The sequence below is a fragment of the Athene noctua genome, chromosome 6 (assembly GCF_965140245.1).
Source record: "Athene noctua chromosome 6, bAthNoc1.hap1.1, whole genome shotgun sequence".
NCBI classification, from domain to species: Eukaryota; Metazoa; Chordata; class Aves; order Strigiformes; family Strigidae; genus Athene; species Athene noctua.
This window is the reverse complement of record NC_134042.1, coordinates 38996799-39012754: the sequence shown is the minus strand read 5'-3', so window position 1 is coordinate 39012754 and position 15956 is coordinate 38996799. Positions and strand designations below refer to the sequence as shown.

Below are 15956 nucleotides of genomic sequence, written 5' to 3'. Positions count from 1 at the left end.
CAGCAGGGTGGCAAAAAGGCTGTGCTTAGCACAGTGTGGTTTGCAGAGGAGCCGGCACCAGTCGCTTCTTCATGCCTCTGGGAAATCTTGCAGCCAGCAAGGAGCCCTGGGGCTGCTGCCAGGGTGCCTTCAGGTAGCCTTGGCCCTGGGAGGCTGTGAAAGGAGCCGGACCCCTTCAGGAGCACCATGCGTGGTGACAAAGACAGAGCTGCCATGGGCATGAGAAGATGCAGCAGGGACGGAAGGGGCTTCAAAGGAAGGGAGGGCGAAATGTCAGCCTGGCGTCATGTCACGCTTCAGCGCTGCACAGCACCACCGCTTTGTTTCAGCCATTAACCCCCTGCAGCTGCAAGGCAGCAGAGGATGGGAAAGGTGGCCCGGGCTGCAAAATGATGAGGGGGTCTGACCTACCTTTGTGGGGCCCAGGGAGTTGCTCAGTCTGGTGGTAACGGGAAATTTTTTGGTGTGTGATCTCCTGGGGATGCCACTTACCTCTACGTGAAGGGAAATTTTTATTTCTGAATGGACCAACTGTCTGCATGAGCCCAGTGCTTGCACTTGGTGGTGCCTGTGCTGCATTTTTGACAAGGACGCTGTGCTTTGGGGCTTCAGTGTGTTCCCTGTGAGGGTCTGGGGATGCTTCGCCCATGCTAGAGTGGTTCCATGCTCTTGGTCCTTGATTTTGCTGCTGGTTTTCCCCATCTACCCCCCAGCACTGTCTCTGGCTGGAGCTCCTGCAGGCATTTTCTAAACTTTGTAGCCACAAGTGCCATTCACAAAACCAGAATATGGTGGGCTCCCCACTCCGGCAGCATGCTGGGGCTGGGATTTGCAGTCAGACACGGCACCTTTCCGTGTTATCGTTTGGCTCTGCCACCCATTTTCCATGTGGCTGTGGGCATGCCTCTTGCTTGTCCTTTAACAGTTCCTAATTTACAGAGCAGTGTCAGCACCTTTATTTATGTCAAACACCTGGATGGTGATGGGTGCTAAAGTAGGGCTCAAGTATAATTCAAACCTGGGTAAGCAGGCTGCAAACAAAGCCACTGTGAGATAAATAGACGTGCCTGAGAATTTTATTGTGAGTTGTCTGACAGTGCCTGCCTGTAATGTAATTTTCCTTGTTCTGTCTTGGCAATAAAAACTTCACAGTGTCTGATAGGACTCCATTTAGCTTTAATGTTGTCTGTGGTATGCCATTAGAAAAGTGTGGTTTATTTAATTGGGTTTGAATCCTAACTGTCTGCTTGTTTTTTGAAATGGTAGACAAAAATTAATAGAAAGCAAGGAGAAGATGTGAAGTTCAGAAGCACTGACACTTGCTCACACACTCCATGTTGGTCTGAAGCACCCTCAGTGCCTGGGCTGTGACTGTTAGGCGAAGTAAAAGCAGCATGATGCTCTCCTCTGGCTTTTGAAACTTAGTCTTTTGCAGTCTTTCTGCAGATCAGGAATAGCTCTCTCAGAGCTGAGGTAGGAAAGGATATCATTAGAAGACAGAATATAATTGAACAGAAAGAGATTGAAAACTGATGGCAGGACCAAGGTCTCATGTCTTTTCATATCCCTCGAGGAATCAAGGAGAAATTGTTTATTGCAATTTCTTTGTTAGTTTTTGAGATTTCTAACCCAAAACCTCTAAAAGAGCAGACACATGTCATCCCCAGTTAGGCTCTTTTCTTCTTGGGTTCCAAAGCATTCCCACTCTTATTAAGAAATGTTCATATTTTAAGCCTTATTTTGCCTCTGTGGAGGTGTGTCATTATCAGAAGTTCCCAGCGTGCCTATTAGAGAGAGTCCTATTAATTTTGTTCTTCCAAACACGTTGGAATGGAGTATTGATGGCAGTGCTTGTCAGCATCCATGGTATCCATGCAACCAGATAGAGCCAGCAAGGACTCATTAGGCAACTTGGTTTTGGACACTGGCAATGCCATCATGGCTTGATACAGAGCAGCAGATGTTCTCCAGCAGCTGCAAGTTGAGGCCTTTGCTTTTCATATTTTGATAGAGCGACTTGGTGGATACCTGACATTTAGCCAAAGTCATACCATCACAGTCTCAGATTAAAAAAAATCATTGGCGGTATTTATGGTCATCAGATTTTATTTCTCACATCAGCGCTGTTGCTTTGCTGATTGTCTTTGGGTTCTCGGCTGTAGCAGTGAGTGGGGCTAGTTCGGTTTGTTTTCTGCTTTGGATTTGAGGCGGTCACCAGGTCAAATGTCATTCTTAGCAATAGAGAACTGGGGGATTTATCCCTTGTGCATGACATACTGCTTCAAGGATGCTCTGGCATAAGAGACTGCAGAGTTCCTCTCTCTTTTCTTTAAATCTATTAATGACACAGCTGGACTGTGAATTTCCTTACAGACTTGGAGATTGAACCATAAACTCTGCAGGCTCCAGTGAGAGGTTTCTGGAAGGGTCTTGAACAGAATTGGGCTTTCCTGGTGGATTTGTGGTTTGGGAATGCAGGGTGTGGGACTGGTGGAATGGGGAGAGGGCTGATGCTACGTGGGAACAGAAAGGTCAGAGAAGTGTGTTGGTCCCATCAGAGACACCAGGAAATATCCAGCACTGATCTGCTTGAAATGGAGGAGCAGGCAAGGGCTGGAAGGAAAATGTATTCAGTGGTGCTTCAGTACTGCTGTCTCCACAGAGGCAGCAGAGGAATAGCTCTTGTCATGGTTTCTCCACTGGGAGAGGGGCTGGGGGGGTGTGTACTTGACACTTGACTCCCACGAGGGATGTGAAGAGCCTCTTCAGGGGCCTCTCGGGACACCTCAGTCCCAGAGCCATCTCAGCAGCAGAGGCAGAGCTGCTCTTTCCAGGGCTGTACTCATCACAGATCCATGCTACAGCAGTCTCAAGTGCTCTGAACTGCCACAGTGGTTTGCAGAGCAGCAAAAGCACCAACTTACCTAGGAAGCATTGGATGGGTCACACACAGCTCCATGTTAGGTTCCCTGGGACTTTTGCTTCTTAAAGACATCTCTTGAAGAACTATCTCTGGGTCTCAGAGGTGCAGTGGTCAACAAACCCTGTGTGTAGGGAAGGAGGATAAGGTGCTTCCTCCAAGCACTCGGGAACCCCAATGCATCAGATACATAACTTAGAGCCCCCCGCTCTTAATTAGGCTGGTAACCTAACCGCTGGGCTGCTCCTTTTGGCAGTGTAACTGTGACTGTGGATGAAACAGAAAGTGGTGTGTGATGTAATTCTACCCGGGTGACCATCTGACACCACAACATAGATGTACAGTTGTTTTCTTTTTGAACTACAAATTCCTTGTATAAGTGATGAGTTGAACAAGCTAACTTCCAGTCTTGTCTCTGCTGCTGTAAACCTGAAGCAACTCTAAAGTTAGTTGACGTCAAAGAGAATAAGAAACTGCATTTTGAAATGACTCAGCAGAAGCAGAAGCAAACTAGAAAAACAGTCAAGCTGGTGTTTCTCAACAGATTTATTATAAATAAAAGAGCACCCTTTTTGGTGACTTCTGAGCTGTCTTTTAGCACCATTCATTTATATAATTATGTGACACCTCAGCCACATGTCTGAGGATGAAGAGTGAACCATCTCTGAGCTACCAAACACTATGAAAACCGAGCAAGTGGAAAAGCCAGAAGTCCATGTAACACGGAGAGTGCATGTTTGACAAAACCAGGCAGGAAGAGGAAATTGAAAGTGATACATGCCCCCAAACACACTGTATTGCTTTTTGCCTATATGGGCAATTTCTGCTTCTTAGGATGTAACCAGATTAACCTTGCTATTATTGTCCATCAGGGTGCTGAGTCAGTTGTGTTCCCATGGCTTTGAGAATGTCAGCTATAGGGAATCGGAAGGGCTTGTGTTTCTGGAGTGATGGAGGTCCTCAGAGTAGCTGAGTTAGAGTGCTGGGGTGCAGCTGTGGTAATTCTTAGCGACGGTTTCCAAATGTGTCTATTTTAGGCATGAGGAATCTCCACCATCTGCGTGATTTCAGCTCCTACCTTAATGCTGACTTCCTGAGATTTCCCCCTCCCTCCTGCCCTTCTTCCAATCTCCTGTCTCTGGTTCCCCCTCTCCGGCATTTCATTTGAACTGGTTTCCTGCTGGGTGAAATGCACATCCTCTTCTTTCTTCCCATCTCTCCCACTGTTGGCAGTTTTCCAGTCCAGAAACCTTGACCTTATCTCCAATTCCTTCCATTTCCTCCCCTTTAGCTAACACTATTGGTGAACTCTGCCCATTTTCCTCTCCTCCATCCTCCAAAGGCTGGCCATGCATCCTGCTGGATATGTTGTCATTTCTTTCCTTGCTGACTACCGTCCCCTCTTTTCTGGCCTCCTTTATGTATGCCTTTGTGCAGGAAGCTGATAGGAGTTTGGCTGAAGATTTTTTTTTTTTTGTGAACTACACTGGAAGCAGTGGGAATGAAGTACTCACCCCCCTTTATAAAACTCTGACCCTTCGTGTGTCTGGAAAGAGCCGTTTCTCAGGGTGCAATTGCACAAAAAGAGCTACGTGTAATGATAAATATTAAGCCACCCTTAGCAGTGTAGGTAATTTTACTTGTTACATCCTACAGTTGCAAAGAGCGGGGATGTTGGTGAGATCTTTGCTTGCTCCCCCACTTCTTCACATGCATGTTTGGCCTTTTGTAGTAAGTCTGTGGACTGAGGCATAGCAGGCCAACAGCGTGGTTGTTTGGTGACCATTGCACTCATCAATTTGGATATGTGTTTCAGCTGGTTGGGGGCTTTGGCTTCCAATCTAAGGATCAAGTATCATGTCTATTTTAGAAATGAAATAATCTGTTACTGAGACTCCAACAGCAAGTTTTGGGTCTACCTCCTTTGCTGCATCCCTCAGTCTTTAATTTAACATTATTTTTCTCTCTTCAGTCAGATTCTCTACCTGTGTTCAGGAGAAGCTCAATTGATTGCCCTTGCCAAATTTCAGCCACTCATCTGAGAAAGAAGGTGGCCCTTTGAATGTTTTTTGTGTGATGCAACATATCTAGTGCATCAGTGTGCTTGCAGGATTACTTTTATCTTGCCAGCATGGTCAAGCTCTTTAGAAAACATTTCTTTCTAATTATTCTGATTTCATTTGTATTCTGGAATAATTTTGAGAGTGATTATAATAATGAAAATGCTTTGTAGCTCATTAGTGACTTGAGTTCTGTGAGGAGAAGCTGCTGAGTCCTGTCATGCAGGAGACCTGGTGATCTACTGTAGTTTGGTCAGAAAACACTATTTAAAATATTGCCAGCAGCAGGATCCTGCAGAATTTATTTTACTTTGTCACATTATTCTCAACTCAGAAGAAATATTGGATGTTAGACCTTTGCTTGGTATTCCCTGTGTTACTTCTAAAGAGGGATGTGGGGGAAGATCCATATCAAGTATGGTTCATGGCCATAAACTCCTAAATATTCTGCTTTCAGTTGTCATGATCTTGGTCATTTATGGAAAGAAGGCAACCTTCATGCTGAAGCCAGAGGAATTATGCATGTATTGGTGTCTGACCTCTGTGGGATTCTGGAAGGACTCTGTTGGATTTACCAGCTATGTGAGAAATTTGTAACCCATTTTGGAGTCTTAAATGGCAGCTGTAGACTGGTTGGACCTCGTCTCTGGTGCTCCCTCCCCAGCCTCTGCCTTTTCTCTGTGACATTATGGACAGGATGGCTGAGGACATGTCCCCAGGCAGCCACAGCTCCAGCAAGCTGTAACCCTCTGCCAGCAGGTCCAGAACCCTGCCCAACTTGTGAGTGTCTTTTGGTCTCTGTGCTTTGGCAGTCTGTTAAATCTTCTTGGAGAATTACCATGGAGTTATTAAGTCTAATTTTCCTTTTTCTGAGATGCCTGCCTCTCAGAAAGAAAGTTTTTGTAACACCAGCAACTCCGCTCATGAAGATCGCTATTATGAGTAAATGGCTGTTGGTCATGACATGGGTTAAGCACAGATCAGTGGCCTAGGCATGAAAGGCTCCATGCTTTTCATGCTATCTTTGTCAGTAGCCTAATAGATTGGCCCATCTTTTTCTTTAATATATGCACATGAACACTTTTATTAGTAAAAAGTCCCCCACAACTTAAAACATTTGAAGAATGAGAGGTGGCAAAGTGCCCGTCGTTGGTCCTCCTTTCTGGCATGACTAGCTTGCTGGCCTTAGCTTAGAAAGCAAAGTGATGAGATGAAGCATAAAACATGCTGTGTTTTTAAACGTGGAAAAGATGAGAACTGAGTGCCTCGTGTGTTGTATGTGAAAGCATTCCTCTGATGGTGCTACATGTCGCTCTGCCATCCTAATTTGCTTTAGAAGCCCCCAGTATAATAATTCTTTGTGTTTTCTAAAGGATGTGAAGACTAAATGCAAGTTTGGTCAATGGTTTCATTGTTGATTTCTCCCACTGCTACAAAGCAATGCAAAAATATTAGGGACAGGCAGGGTGCATCTCACTGAATAAAGATATTGTGTCTCTCATCATCCAAGTCAGATGGCTTTAAAAAAAGAAAGCCCTATTAAAAATGCTTACAAGGCTGTTTGGACAGTAGAAATCTTTCGTAAAATGTAATTTCGGCATCTTTCCCAATGAGATCCTTCATGCAGGAGGGATGGCCGGCATTTTGGAAACAAACCCAGCCAACATTAGGTTTGGACATCTGCTTATTTTAAGGTTGCTTTCACAATTTTCTCTGTAGCTGAAGATTGGTACTTGATGTCTATGTGAAAATGTTGCCAGAAAAGCAATGAAGTTATGCCAAGTGTTTCTTTCATGAATGTAGCTTCTTAGAAATGACCACTTTGATGGAAAATCATCTTGTTTGCATTGCTTTCTTGGCTAGAAGGATGAGAACTGTTTGATCTTGTTCTTGTACAAAGTTATCCTAAGTGAGCAAAAAATGTTTCTTCAATCAATGTAGCTTTAAACCAGGGTGATCTCTTGACTGAGTACAATTAGACTGAGTGATGGCAGGCTTAAATGGCATTAAATCAAGTGACTTGTGAGGAAGGGGTAGTGGTGTCTTTTGTCTTTGCAGGTGGCTGAAGGGGGTTGAATTTGAGAGAAGCTAGTGCTCAAATTTTTTTGATATTTTCTTCCTCCTTGCTTAAATCACCCAAATGGAATTAAAACATATCTTCTCTTGTTTCAACAGGGACCAGCTCGCATGACATCTGATCTTGCGTCTTCTCCTGCAGCAGGATACATCCCTGTTGGTCAGAAACCAGAGGCTGTTGTGCATGCTATGAAGGTGAGGATGCTGCAGATCCCCACAGGGCTGTAGGGCTGTGCTGCACAGCACCATACAGTATGGTGCCGTGTGGGGCAACAAACTCCAAAGTGGGAGAACTGGATTTTTGCTCTTCTCATGGAAACACAACTAGAAATAGAAAGTTTGTACTCAGGCAGATTGTCAGTAATAGGCACCTGTATCATGATGAATAATCATTGTTTCACATAGTTGTGGAGTGAAGTAAGAGCATGTGTGACTATTTTTTTGGGTGGGAAACCTCCAACAAAAGCTGCTGATGCTGAAGGTCTTGGTTACCCTTTCTTTTCATCAGTCCTGTGTAAACTGGGTCTCTGGGTTGACAGTGGTGAATGAAATGCTGTTTTTAAAAGGTACACAAAACCTGCAGTTCCTACATAGATTTTGTTATTGAAAATCCTGCAGCAATCTTCAAAGGAGAGAGTCTTTATTTTATGTAAATGTACAGCAAACCATGGCATCATATCCATGTAGATATGTGCATCATCAGTGGGGATTAAAGCCAGGACCACTGGCAATAAAAACTGTGGGACACTGCTAGCTGAGTTAAAGGAAAAAACTTGCACAGTGATTTCACAGCTGTTGTCAAGTCCTAGTGACCATCCATTAGCAGGAGAAATGTAATACCCTGGTATTTGTTACATGTTTAACTAGTTCAGCAAGTTATCTCTGAGTATCTAAGGGATATGGAAGCACAAATCCTTTCCAAGGTGCCATGGGGTGGCTGGAAAGTCTCCAAATTAGGCTCTGGCTGGAATATACTGATTTCTAAATTTAGATTTGTTGAAGCTGTAAAATTTTGTACGGGGTTAAAAAGCTTTCATCAAATCAAAGGATGGCTACTCTGGAGCTAAGATCCCCATAGTCAGTGCTGTAAAAAAGGTTCAGCAGTGGCATTGATACTAGCTTAGCCTGTCCTAGACCTGGAGACTGGTGCTTACAAAACTCTTTGCTTTGTATATTTCCACATCTGACAGCTAAATAAATGACACAGTTGTTACTCATAGCTTTGATCTACAAGTTAACTAATTTTTCTTGGGTTTAGTGTTTTCATCTTACTTTTTTGTGCCTGTCCAGGGTCTCTTGGCTCCAGGAGGTGGCACATGGTGGTGGTAAAACTGACAAGTGTCAGGAGAAGCAGTAGTGCAGCTGGGAAGGATGTTGGTTCCACTGGGCATCTGCAAGATCCTTAGTGGATATTGAGTGTCACTCTTTCTCAAGTAGTTCATCTTCTATGTATTTATGGTGTGTGAGGAATTACAAAAGACAAGTTTGGTTTGGATCAAATTTTAATTTAAATTATAAAAGATCCTTCAAGATGAAAATCTTGATTTTTCAGCTCACTTGAGGCTTTATATACCCAGATTCAATAACTCATTGGATGTGAAGTGTTAGTAGCACCTTCAAGGATTAAAAAATACCTTCAGTACAGTTTTTAGTAGTTCCCAAAAGAGCCCTCACCACACAAGTGGCAGTTCACTTGCCTTGGTGTATTTGTCCTGTGTTTTCCAGACAAGTTTCTTCTGTGCTTGTTGTGAATGGTTCTGTGCTATCAGCAGGTTGTTGTGCTCCATCCTGTACTGTGCTGCATCGCACTTGTGACATTTCTCCTGTGTATATACATGCATATGGATCTGCTAAACTGGTGCCTTGAAGAACTCATGTGATACCTTTGTTTTTCTGACACTTTGTACTAATCCAGTTTTGCTTGTATTTAATCATCCAAGCCCTCATACAGTCCAGACTACTGCTGTTGCCTGTTTCTTCCCAAACTGTGAGGTTCATACCTTTCTGCTCCTGCTCTTCATTGCCTTTGGTGAGGTGGTGGTGACGGACAGTATTAAGCAGAGTTGATAATGTTTTTAAGTTACAAGATCAAATAGTTGTAAATTGAGTATGAACACATTCTGGGGGGAAATTGGGTTCCTATTTGCTTTAGGGAAGACAGGACTGAAATTCTCAGTAAAGGCAAGAAACATAAATGGTTTTAAGATGCAGTTTGATAAGCTTATGGAAGGGATGGGAAAATTAATGAGGAAGATTCTTGGAAACTGGAAATTAAGTTTGGGAGGTCTGGTGCAATGATGCATATAAAGGGGTTGAAAGGAAGTTGGATGACTGCTTGCTTGCACATATCGTCGTTGTTAGTAATGTAATAATAATAATAATCATCATCCTCCTCCTCCTCCTCCTCTACTTCAGAGCTTTATTGATCCCTAGGAAGGTCTGGAAGGAATCTCCTCTGTATTTTCATAATTTGGCCAATGGGGTACATTTATTTGTCTGTTTTAAAAACCCTGGAAAGTGCCATGGCTGGGGTCAGTGAGCAGGTGGCATAGCAGTCACATCTCATGGGGCATAAATGATCTCATGTGATGTGTCCTGCTCACACACTTAAGGTTAAAAATATTCTCACATGTGAAGTGAGGAGGAAATTATCCTATAGGTCAGTGTGGCGGGGAGGGATGAGAAGGTGTTTATTTTTCCATCCTGTAGCCCATTTCCAAAGGTCAGCTGGAAGTTGAAAAGACTGAGTAAACCGGTCATGGTCTTGATCTCTTCCCTCTTGTGGCACAGTGAAATTGTGGCTGCTGGTCTCCAGCTGCAGATCTTAAACTGGGTAGAAGATAACATCTTTTGGCCACAGCATGCTATAGCATATGGAGTAGGTCTTATTTGCACCCTGCAGAACTGGGCAGCTTTTCCAGTGCCAGTCCCTGCATGTGGGAAACTGGATGCAGCTACCAGCTTAGACTCTCACCACCTGTGATATAGCTCATGACCTTCCCTTGAGGAGAAGAGTGTAGCCTACAGATAAGACTTTGCACTTTGGCTATACCACATCAGATAATAGAAAAAACCCTTCTTGGTTGTGTAAAGAAGTCCTATGTGTGTACCAGGCTACCTCCTTACCATGAGGAAAGGAGAGGAGAGATGGAAGTTGGCGTTGCTTGTCTTGCGGGGTGCTTGCATGTGAGTCTGTCCAGAAGTGATGTGGCTGCAAGGATGTGGCTCTGCGCCCAAGCAAAGGTCACTGAGGGGCTGGGCACTCTGCATGGACCCACAGGGCTTCTGGATTGCCTCTGTCTGCACCCATCTATGTAATCTCCCCTAGGCTTTTTCCTTGGCTTTTTCTGGCAGCTGAATGCTAGCTATGTGGCTGAAGCATTGCCTGCCATTTAGTGTAAATTCTTTCTTGAACATGTTTAGGGGTTTTCTTTAGTTTTGCTTTTGAAATAGTTTTTGTTTATTTGTGCCTACTAAATAAGGAGCAAGATGACAGGTTGGCACTCCTAACAGCTGTTTTTGTTAATGAGAATAAAAGGTACATATGCTACAGCTCAGTATCTTGGTGAACATCAAAGCATATTTCTTAGGAATTGAGCAAACCTGCTGAAGTCATGGGGAGGTGAGGAAGAGAAAAATGTAAGAGAATGATGTTTAGCCTGTATCCCAACTCCCCCTGTAGCAGCAGCCTGTATCTCTCCCATGTTCACAGAGTCATTGAACAGGTGATTAGTCACTTGTTCTAATCTTGGATATGGCAGGATTTGGCTCTGCCAAAAAACAGGTATAAGTCCCAGCAGGGCACATAGACTGTTCCCTTGCTGAAGCAGGATTCTGTGTTCCTTAGTGCATTGTCCATTTAATTTGTAAATCAATAAAATCAGTGAGACTTGCACCCTTCAGAAAGCATCCCTCATTCGCAGGGTGCTTTCTGGTACAGAAATGCTTACCTCAACTTTCAACTCTCTACCAAAGCTGTACTGCAGTCGTCTGGAGTTTTTGGTGGGGTTTTTTGTTTGTTTTTTAAATATGCATTCCATGGTCATCTGGGGCCAGTACAGCAAGTCAGAAGGGAGGTGGATATGATGGACTGGTGACTTTGAGGTGACACTGCCTTGGTCACAGACATCAGAGCAGTCATGAAGGACAACTAAATATACCCAAGGCGTTCCTCAGAGTTTAGGTGTTGGCAGGGAGAAAGCCAGATGAGCCAGCATGCTCATCGAGAACAAAGTGTGGGTTCTTTGGGAGGTGGCGTCCCCAGGCAGAAGAGCAGCATTACCTGGTCCAGCCCCATCCCCCTGCATGGGCCATCACCCCATGCCTGAGCGGAGCAGGCTGCTCTTGCTGACCAGTGTTTTACCCAGGGAGACCACATAGCACTGGTGCATCCGTGAAGGGCCAAGTGCTGTCAGTGTAGCGTGATGAAGAGCAAAAAGGAAGGGATGGCATGATCCACTTCGAGCCTGGGGTATACTTCTCTGTTTTCCTTGCGCTCCTGGGTTGGGATGGGGCTGAAATCATGGGAGGATATACCTCAGTTTCTTAGATCCACACTGAATCCACAGTCCTTGATCTTCAGCTGAGCCATAGACAATTTATGTGAGGCTGTATAGTCCTCAGCGGTGTAACCAGAGGAACATTAACCTGGTCCTTCTAAACAGCTGAGACAGTGCCTGGCAGGATCTGAGAATGGCTGGGGCTCGGTCGGCACTAAGAAGCCTTCCTGCCTTTCTTCAGGAGGCAATTTCACCCTTCAGAATGTATTTTTTTCCATCATGCATTTCCAGGACAGGCTGTTGAGTTTTAACCCCCTGAATCCCTTTTTCCCATACCCAAGATGCTAACACATCTTTACAAAGTGCCTGCCCAGATGTGGGGTGGGCCTGGGGAGCAGGATCTTTTCCAGGGTAAATGAGTCCCAAGTCATTCAGAAATTAAATATAACCATAACTTCTGTTGATCGGCTTTTGGCTCCAGCTCTGCCTTCTTAACACCATTAAAAGACACATTCACTGAAAGAAAGGGGCTGCATCACCCTTCCACACCTCCTGGACTAGGGAATGTGGTTTTAGTTTAAACACAAGTAATAGAAACAGTTTATTTTTGTCCGCTGAGATTTGTGCATGGCTGATGGAAACAGAGGCTGGAGCCGATGTGATCTTTAACTAAGCTAAACCGTAGCTGTCCTTGACACTTGCCCTGTGGACACAGCCGGTGTTTAGCTGCCAGCCAGACAGCCCTGGTGCTCTGCACGGGGATGTGATCCTGCAGGCTGCTGCCTTTACAGCCAACCATTGGAGGCACACTGACTCCAAGTGAGTTCGATGTGCGAGTCCAGCTGGATCAATAATTAATTCTCTCCTCTTTAGCAAAAAATAGATGCTCTCTGTCAGCACATACATGGTTTTTGCATCCCTCTTGCCCTTCCTCTCCTCTTAGAAAGGACGTGGATAATCCTTATTTGTGCAAAGACTGGTTCCAGCTATGTTGGTTAAACTAGCTGGTGCGTTTTAGAAGTAGGTTAAGGGCCCTAGGAGAATGACCTATTTTTGTTTGTAACGCAGTTCAAGTACAGCTGTACTGAGGCAGACCAGGGATAATCTACCCTGTTATCCCATTTTGTGGAGCAGCCGGTGCTGTATGCCTCAGCAGAGGGTGAAACCCATCTAGCGCTGCATCTGGCTCTGTTCTTCCCTGAGAGGTGTAGGAGTATTTATGCTCACAAATACACCTGCTGTACTGCTTTATATACATGTGGATGTATCGTGGTGAGTAAGACCATGTGCTGTTTGATGGCATTGGATGACTCCAGGAACTTTGACCCTGCACACTGGGCTGAACACCTTTTTCATCAGTGGCAAAGCCCTGGGTGAGGTATGTAGTTCAGCTGAGGCACAGCAGTAAAATCTTGAGGCAGTCCTGCGCAGTGAAATGCCCAACTCGTGTAGCATGCCCATCCGGAGGAGCTATCTGAATGCATGCATGCACTATGGAGGGGGTATCCTGTGGGTCACTGTGTTTCCAGAGGGAAGCAAGGGCTTCCTTGAGCCCCAGGCAGCCTCATCTCTGTGATGGAGGCACCACTGGGGCACAGCCAGGCCCTGCTGCCCTGGAGGTGCTCTGGGACAGTGCGTGCCCCAGGTGGGATGTGGGGGCTGGCTCCCCACTGCTACAGAAGTGTGGGGTGTGGGCAGCGCGTGGTGGGATCCAGCAACCACATAGACCACATGTGTGGCCGGGGGATCAACGCTTGGGGAACATGTCTTCAAGTGCTATTTAAAAGAAAGAGGTTAAAAATCAGACTTTTTCCATTTTTAGACATTGTCAACCTGAAATCTAAGAAAATAAGTCACAGGCAGGACATTTCCACTGTTTTTTGCTGTGTCCTGAGCTGCTTTCACAGCACATTTACTTGTTTTCCCAAGGCAAATCTGCAAGTGTGGCCCAGCCACCAGTGTCTGAGTGGCATCCAGGGGGCCCATGAACATGAGCACTGGACATGTCAGGTCTGGGATGTTGGTGTGGAGCTGTAACATCTCTGTCTCTGCAAGGAAACCTGGTTCTTCCCAGATCTAGGGGTGCCTGCTGGAGTTGCTCTCTGAGCCGCAGAGCATAGCCTCCTTGGAGAATCTCAAATCCTTCACCCTGCCCCTCTCAGGCTATTTCTATTCTTTTGCAGACATGTCTCCATTTTTTGCAGTGCTTTTCTCCTGTTAATATAATGGGAAAATACCCCTAGTCATGAGCAGGAGGGAAAGGAAAAGCAATGCCCCACTCCTCCCGAGGCTACTGCAGGCAGGGTGCTGCAAGCATGTATCTGGGTGCGCTGCCTGTAGCCAGGCATGAGAGGAAAGACAGCAAACCAGAGCTGCTCCTGGAGGACCAGACAGGCCTGGCACCAGCACTTTGTGGTTATGGCCTGTATTCATCAGCATTTGTACCTGCTGAACTCACTGAGCGGCTGGTGAATGTTCCCCTGTGGCTGCAATCCTGGGTGTTCAGAGGATGTGCATGTGTGCCAGCCCCGGCCAAGGGCCACCTATTCCCTGACCTTTATGGGGCATGCGCTGTGGGAGGACATGGTGCTGATGGAGATTAAAGTAAAGCTTGGGCAGTCGGGGCGATTATCTCCATCTTCAGAGGGCGTCTGTAGCACAAGGAGAGGGTGACCCAGATTCCTCACGGCATTCAGCACTCGGTGGGGACGGCGCCTTCAGAGGACTGTGGTCAGCATGCAGGGTCCTGGCAGGCTGTACGTTTTTTTCCTCATCCCGTTCCCATTCCCTTCGCACCCTGGCTGCATCCAGCGGGAAGAGGGAGTGGGTAAGAGCCAGGAATCAAATCGGGATCTCTGAGTCCCAGGGCTGTGTACTAACAGCCTGTCTCTTTCTTACTGTCATCATGGACCTCTGAGGGGTTCCCTTGAGAAACTAAATGTGTTAAAAACAATTTTCAGCCAAAAGGTGAGTGAAATTGGCTGTGTCTGTTTAAGATCTGAAAGTTCATGGCTGATTGGAGACCACACACTTAAGCTGCACAGTGGGTAATACTCTGCTTTTCAGTGGTACAAATCTGTTTGCCTCTTTCCCTGATGTTTAAAACCCTGTTAGACCTAAAAGCTGCTGGCCTAGGCTGACCACAGTAGCCTCATGACTTACATTAGTAGAAGGGAGTGGAGAAGTGCCACTCCTGCGCAAGAGGGGAATGGAGGGAGCTTGAGTTGCTGGGGGAGCTGCCTGGAAGCTGCCTTGAGGGAGCTGCCTGGAAGGTGGGGCCACCAGCAGCTTTCCTGGAAGAGATGTGTTTGTGTGCACAGGCAACTTGCTGCCAATTATCACATGGTCCCCAGGACTGTGATGGCAGCCACACCATGCAGGTGGTAGGACAGAGGCATTCCATCACCAGGGAAGGGAGAGGATGGAGGTGCCCAACCTGGTGTCATGCTCATCTTTGCAGTGCTCTGACTCTCAAAGATTTGTGAATCCTACCAGTTTAAATACTAGTTAATGAGGTTGTTAGGAACACTTAATTATCTGAGGAACATAATACTTTTGTAATACTGTTTTTTTGTAGGTCCTTGAGGTCCATGAAAATTTGGACAGGCAAATGCAAGACAACTATGAAGAAGACCTGAGTGAAAAGGAGAAGGCGATCGTTCGTGAAATGTGCAATGTAATAACTCCTCGCAGCATCTCTAGGGTTTCTTTTGTGTTTGTTAGAAGTACAGAGGAGCAGAGTTCTGCTGTGTACAAGCCCTGCTTGATGCAAGATCCACAGGCATGAGGAAAGAGTGGAGGCTGTGCTGGCCACCGCTTTGGGTATCAGTAACCCGAGTGCCTCGTTCCCTTTGCTCAGCAGATATTTCCCACTCTGCTGCCTTCAAGGGTGCAGAGTAGCTAGTCTAGCTGATAGAGCTGTGCAAATGTCTCTCCCTGCCTTGGAGAGTCCTGTTAGTAGTTGACTTCAACTGTGCCCTTAGGGACTCAGTTTGGGCTGAGCAGCAACTAGTTGCTACTTTAGAGCTGTACAGCTTGAATGGGTTTGAGCCTAAACCATAAGATAACATGAGAGAGAGAATATTCATGTCTGAACAGCATCATAGTATGCAGGTGCTTATAGCACTACCAACATGTTGGTCAACCACACTGTTAACTGAGCTTGCCACGTCCTGTACAGTGAACATTTGTACCAAACCTCTCCTTGGTGGTGTCTGCTTCTGTGGCACTGCCTCCAGCTTCAAAGCACTTTGGCCATGCTCTAGCTTTGAACAAAGAGTTTGGGATTTCTGCTAGAACGTGGCTCGATGCACATTGCCTGCAGTCGGGGATCTGCCACCAGCAGTGCCCACAGTCAGGAGGAGGAACCTTTATGGAGCCTTCTCTTTTGGAAGCCCACAT

At 45.8% G+C, this 15956-nt stretch overlaps 1 protein-coding gene across 3 annotated transcripts in view; it reads left to right on the top strand.

Moving 5' to 3' along the window:
• CCDC85C (coiled-coil domain containing 85C) overlaps positions 1-15956 on the top strand; it is a 114264-nt gene that overhangs the window by 93715 nt on the left and 4593 nt on the right. For 2 of the 3 annotated variants that reach the window (XM_074908630.1, XM_074908629.1), the window contains 2 exons: positions 7156-7251; positions 15133-15231. In XM_074908630.1, coding sequence (XP_074764731.1) covers positions 7156-7251; positions 15133-15231 — 195 coding nt within the window. Of the gene's footprint in view, positions 1-5437; positions 5522-7155; positions 7252-15132; positions 15232-15956 lie in introns of those variants that run through there. The other variant, XM_074908633.1, reaches the window with a different exon arrangement.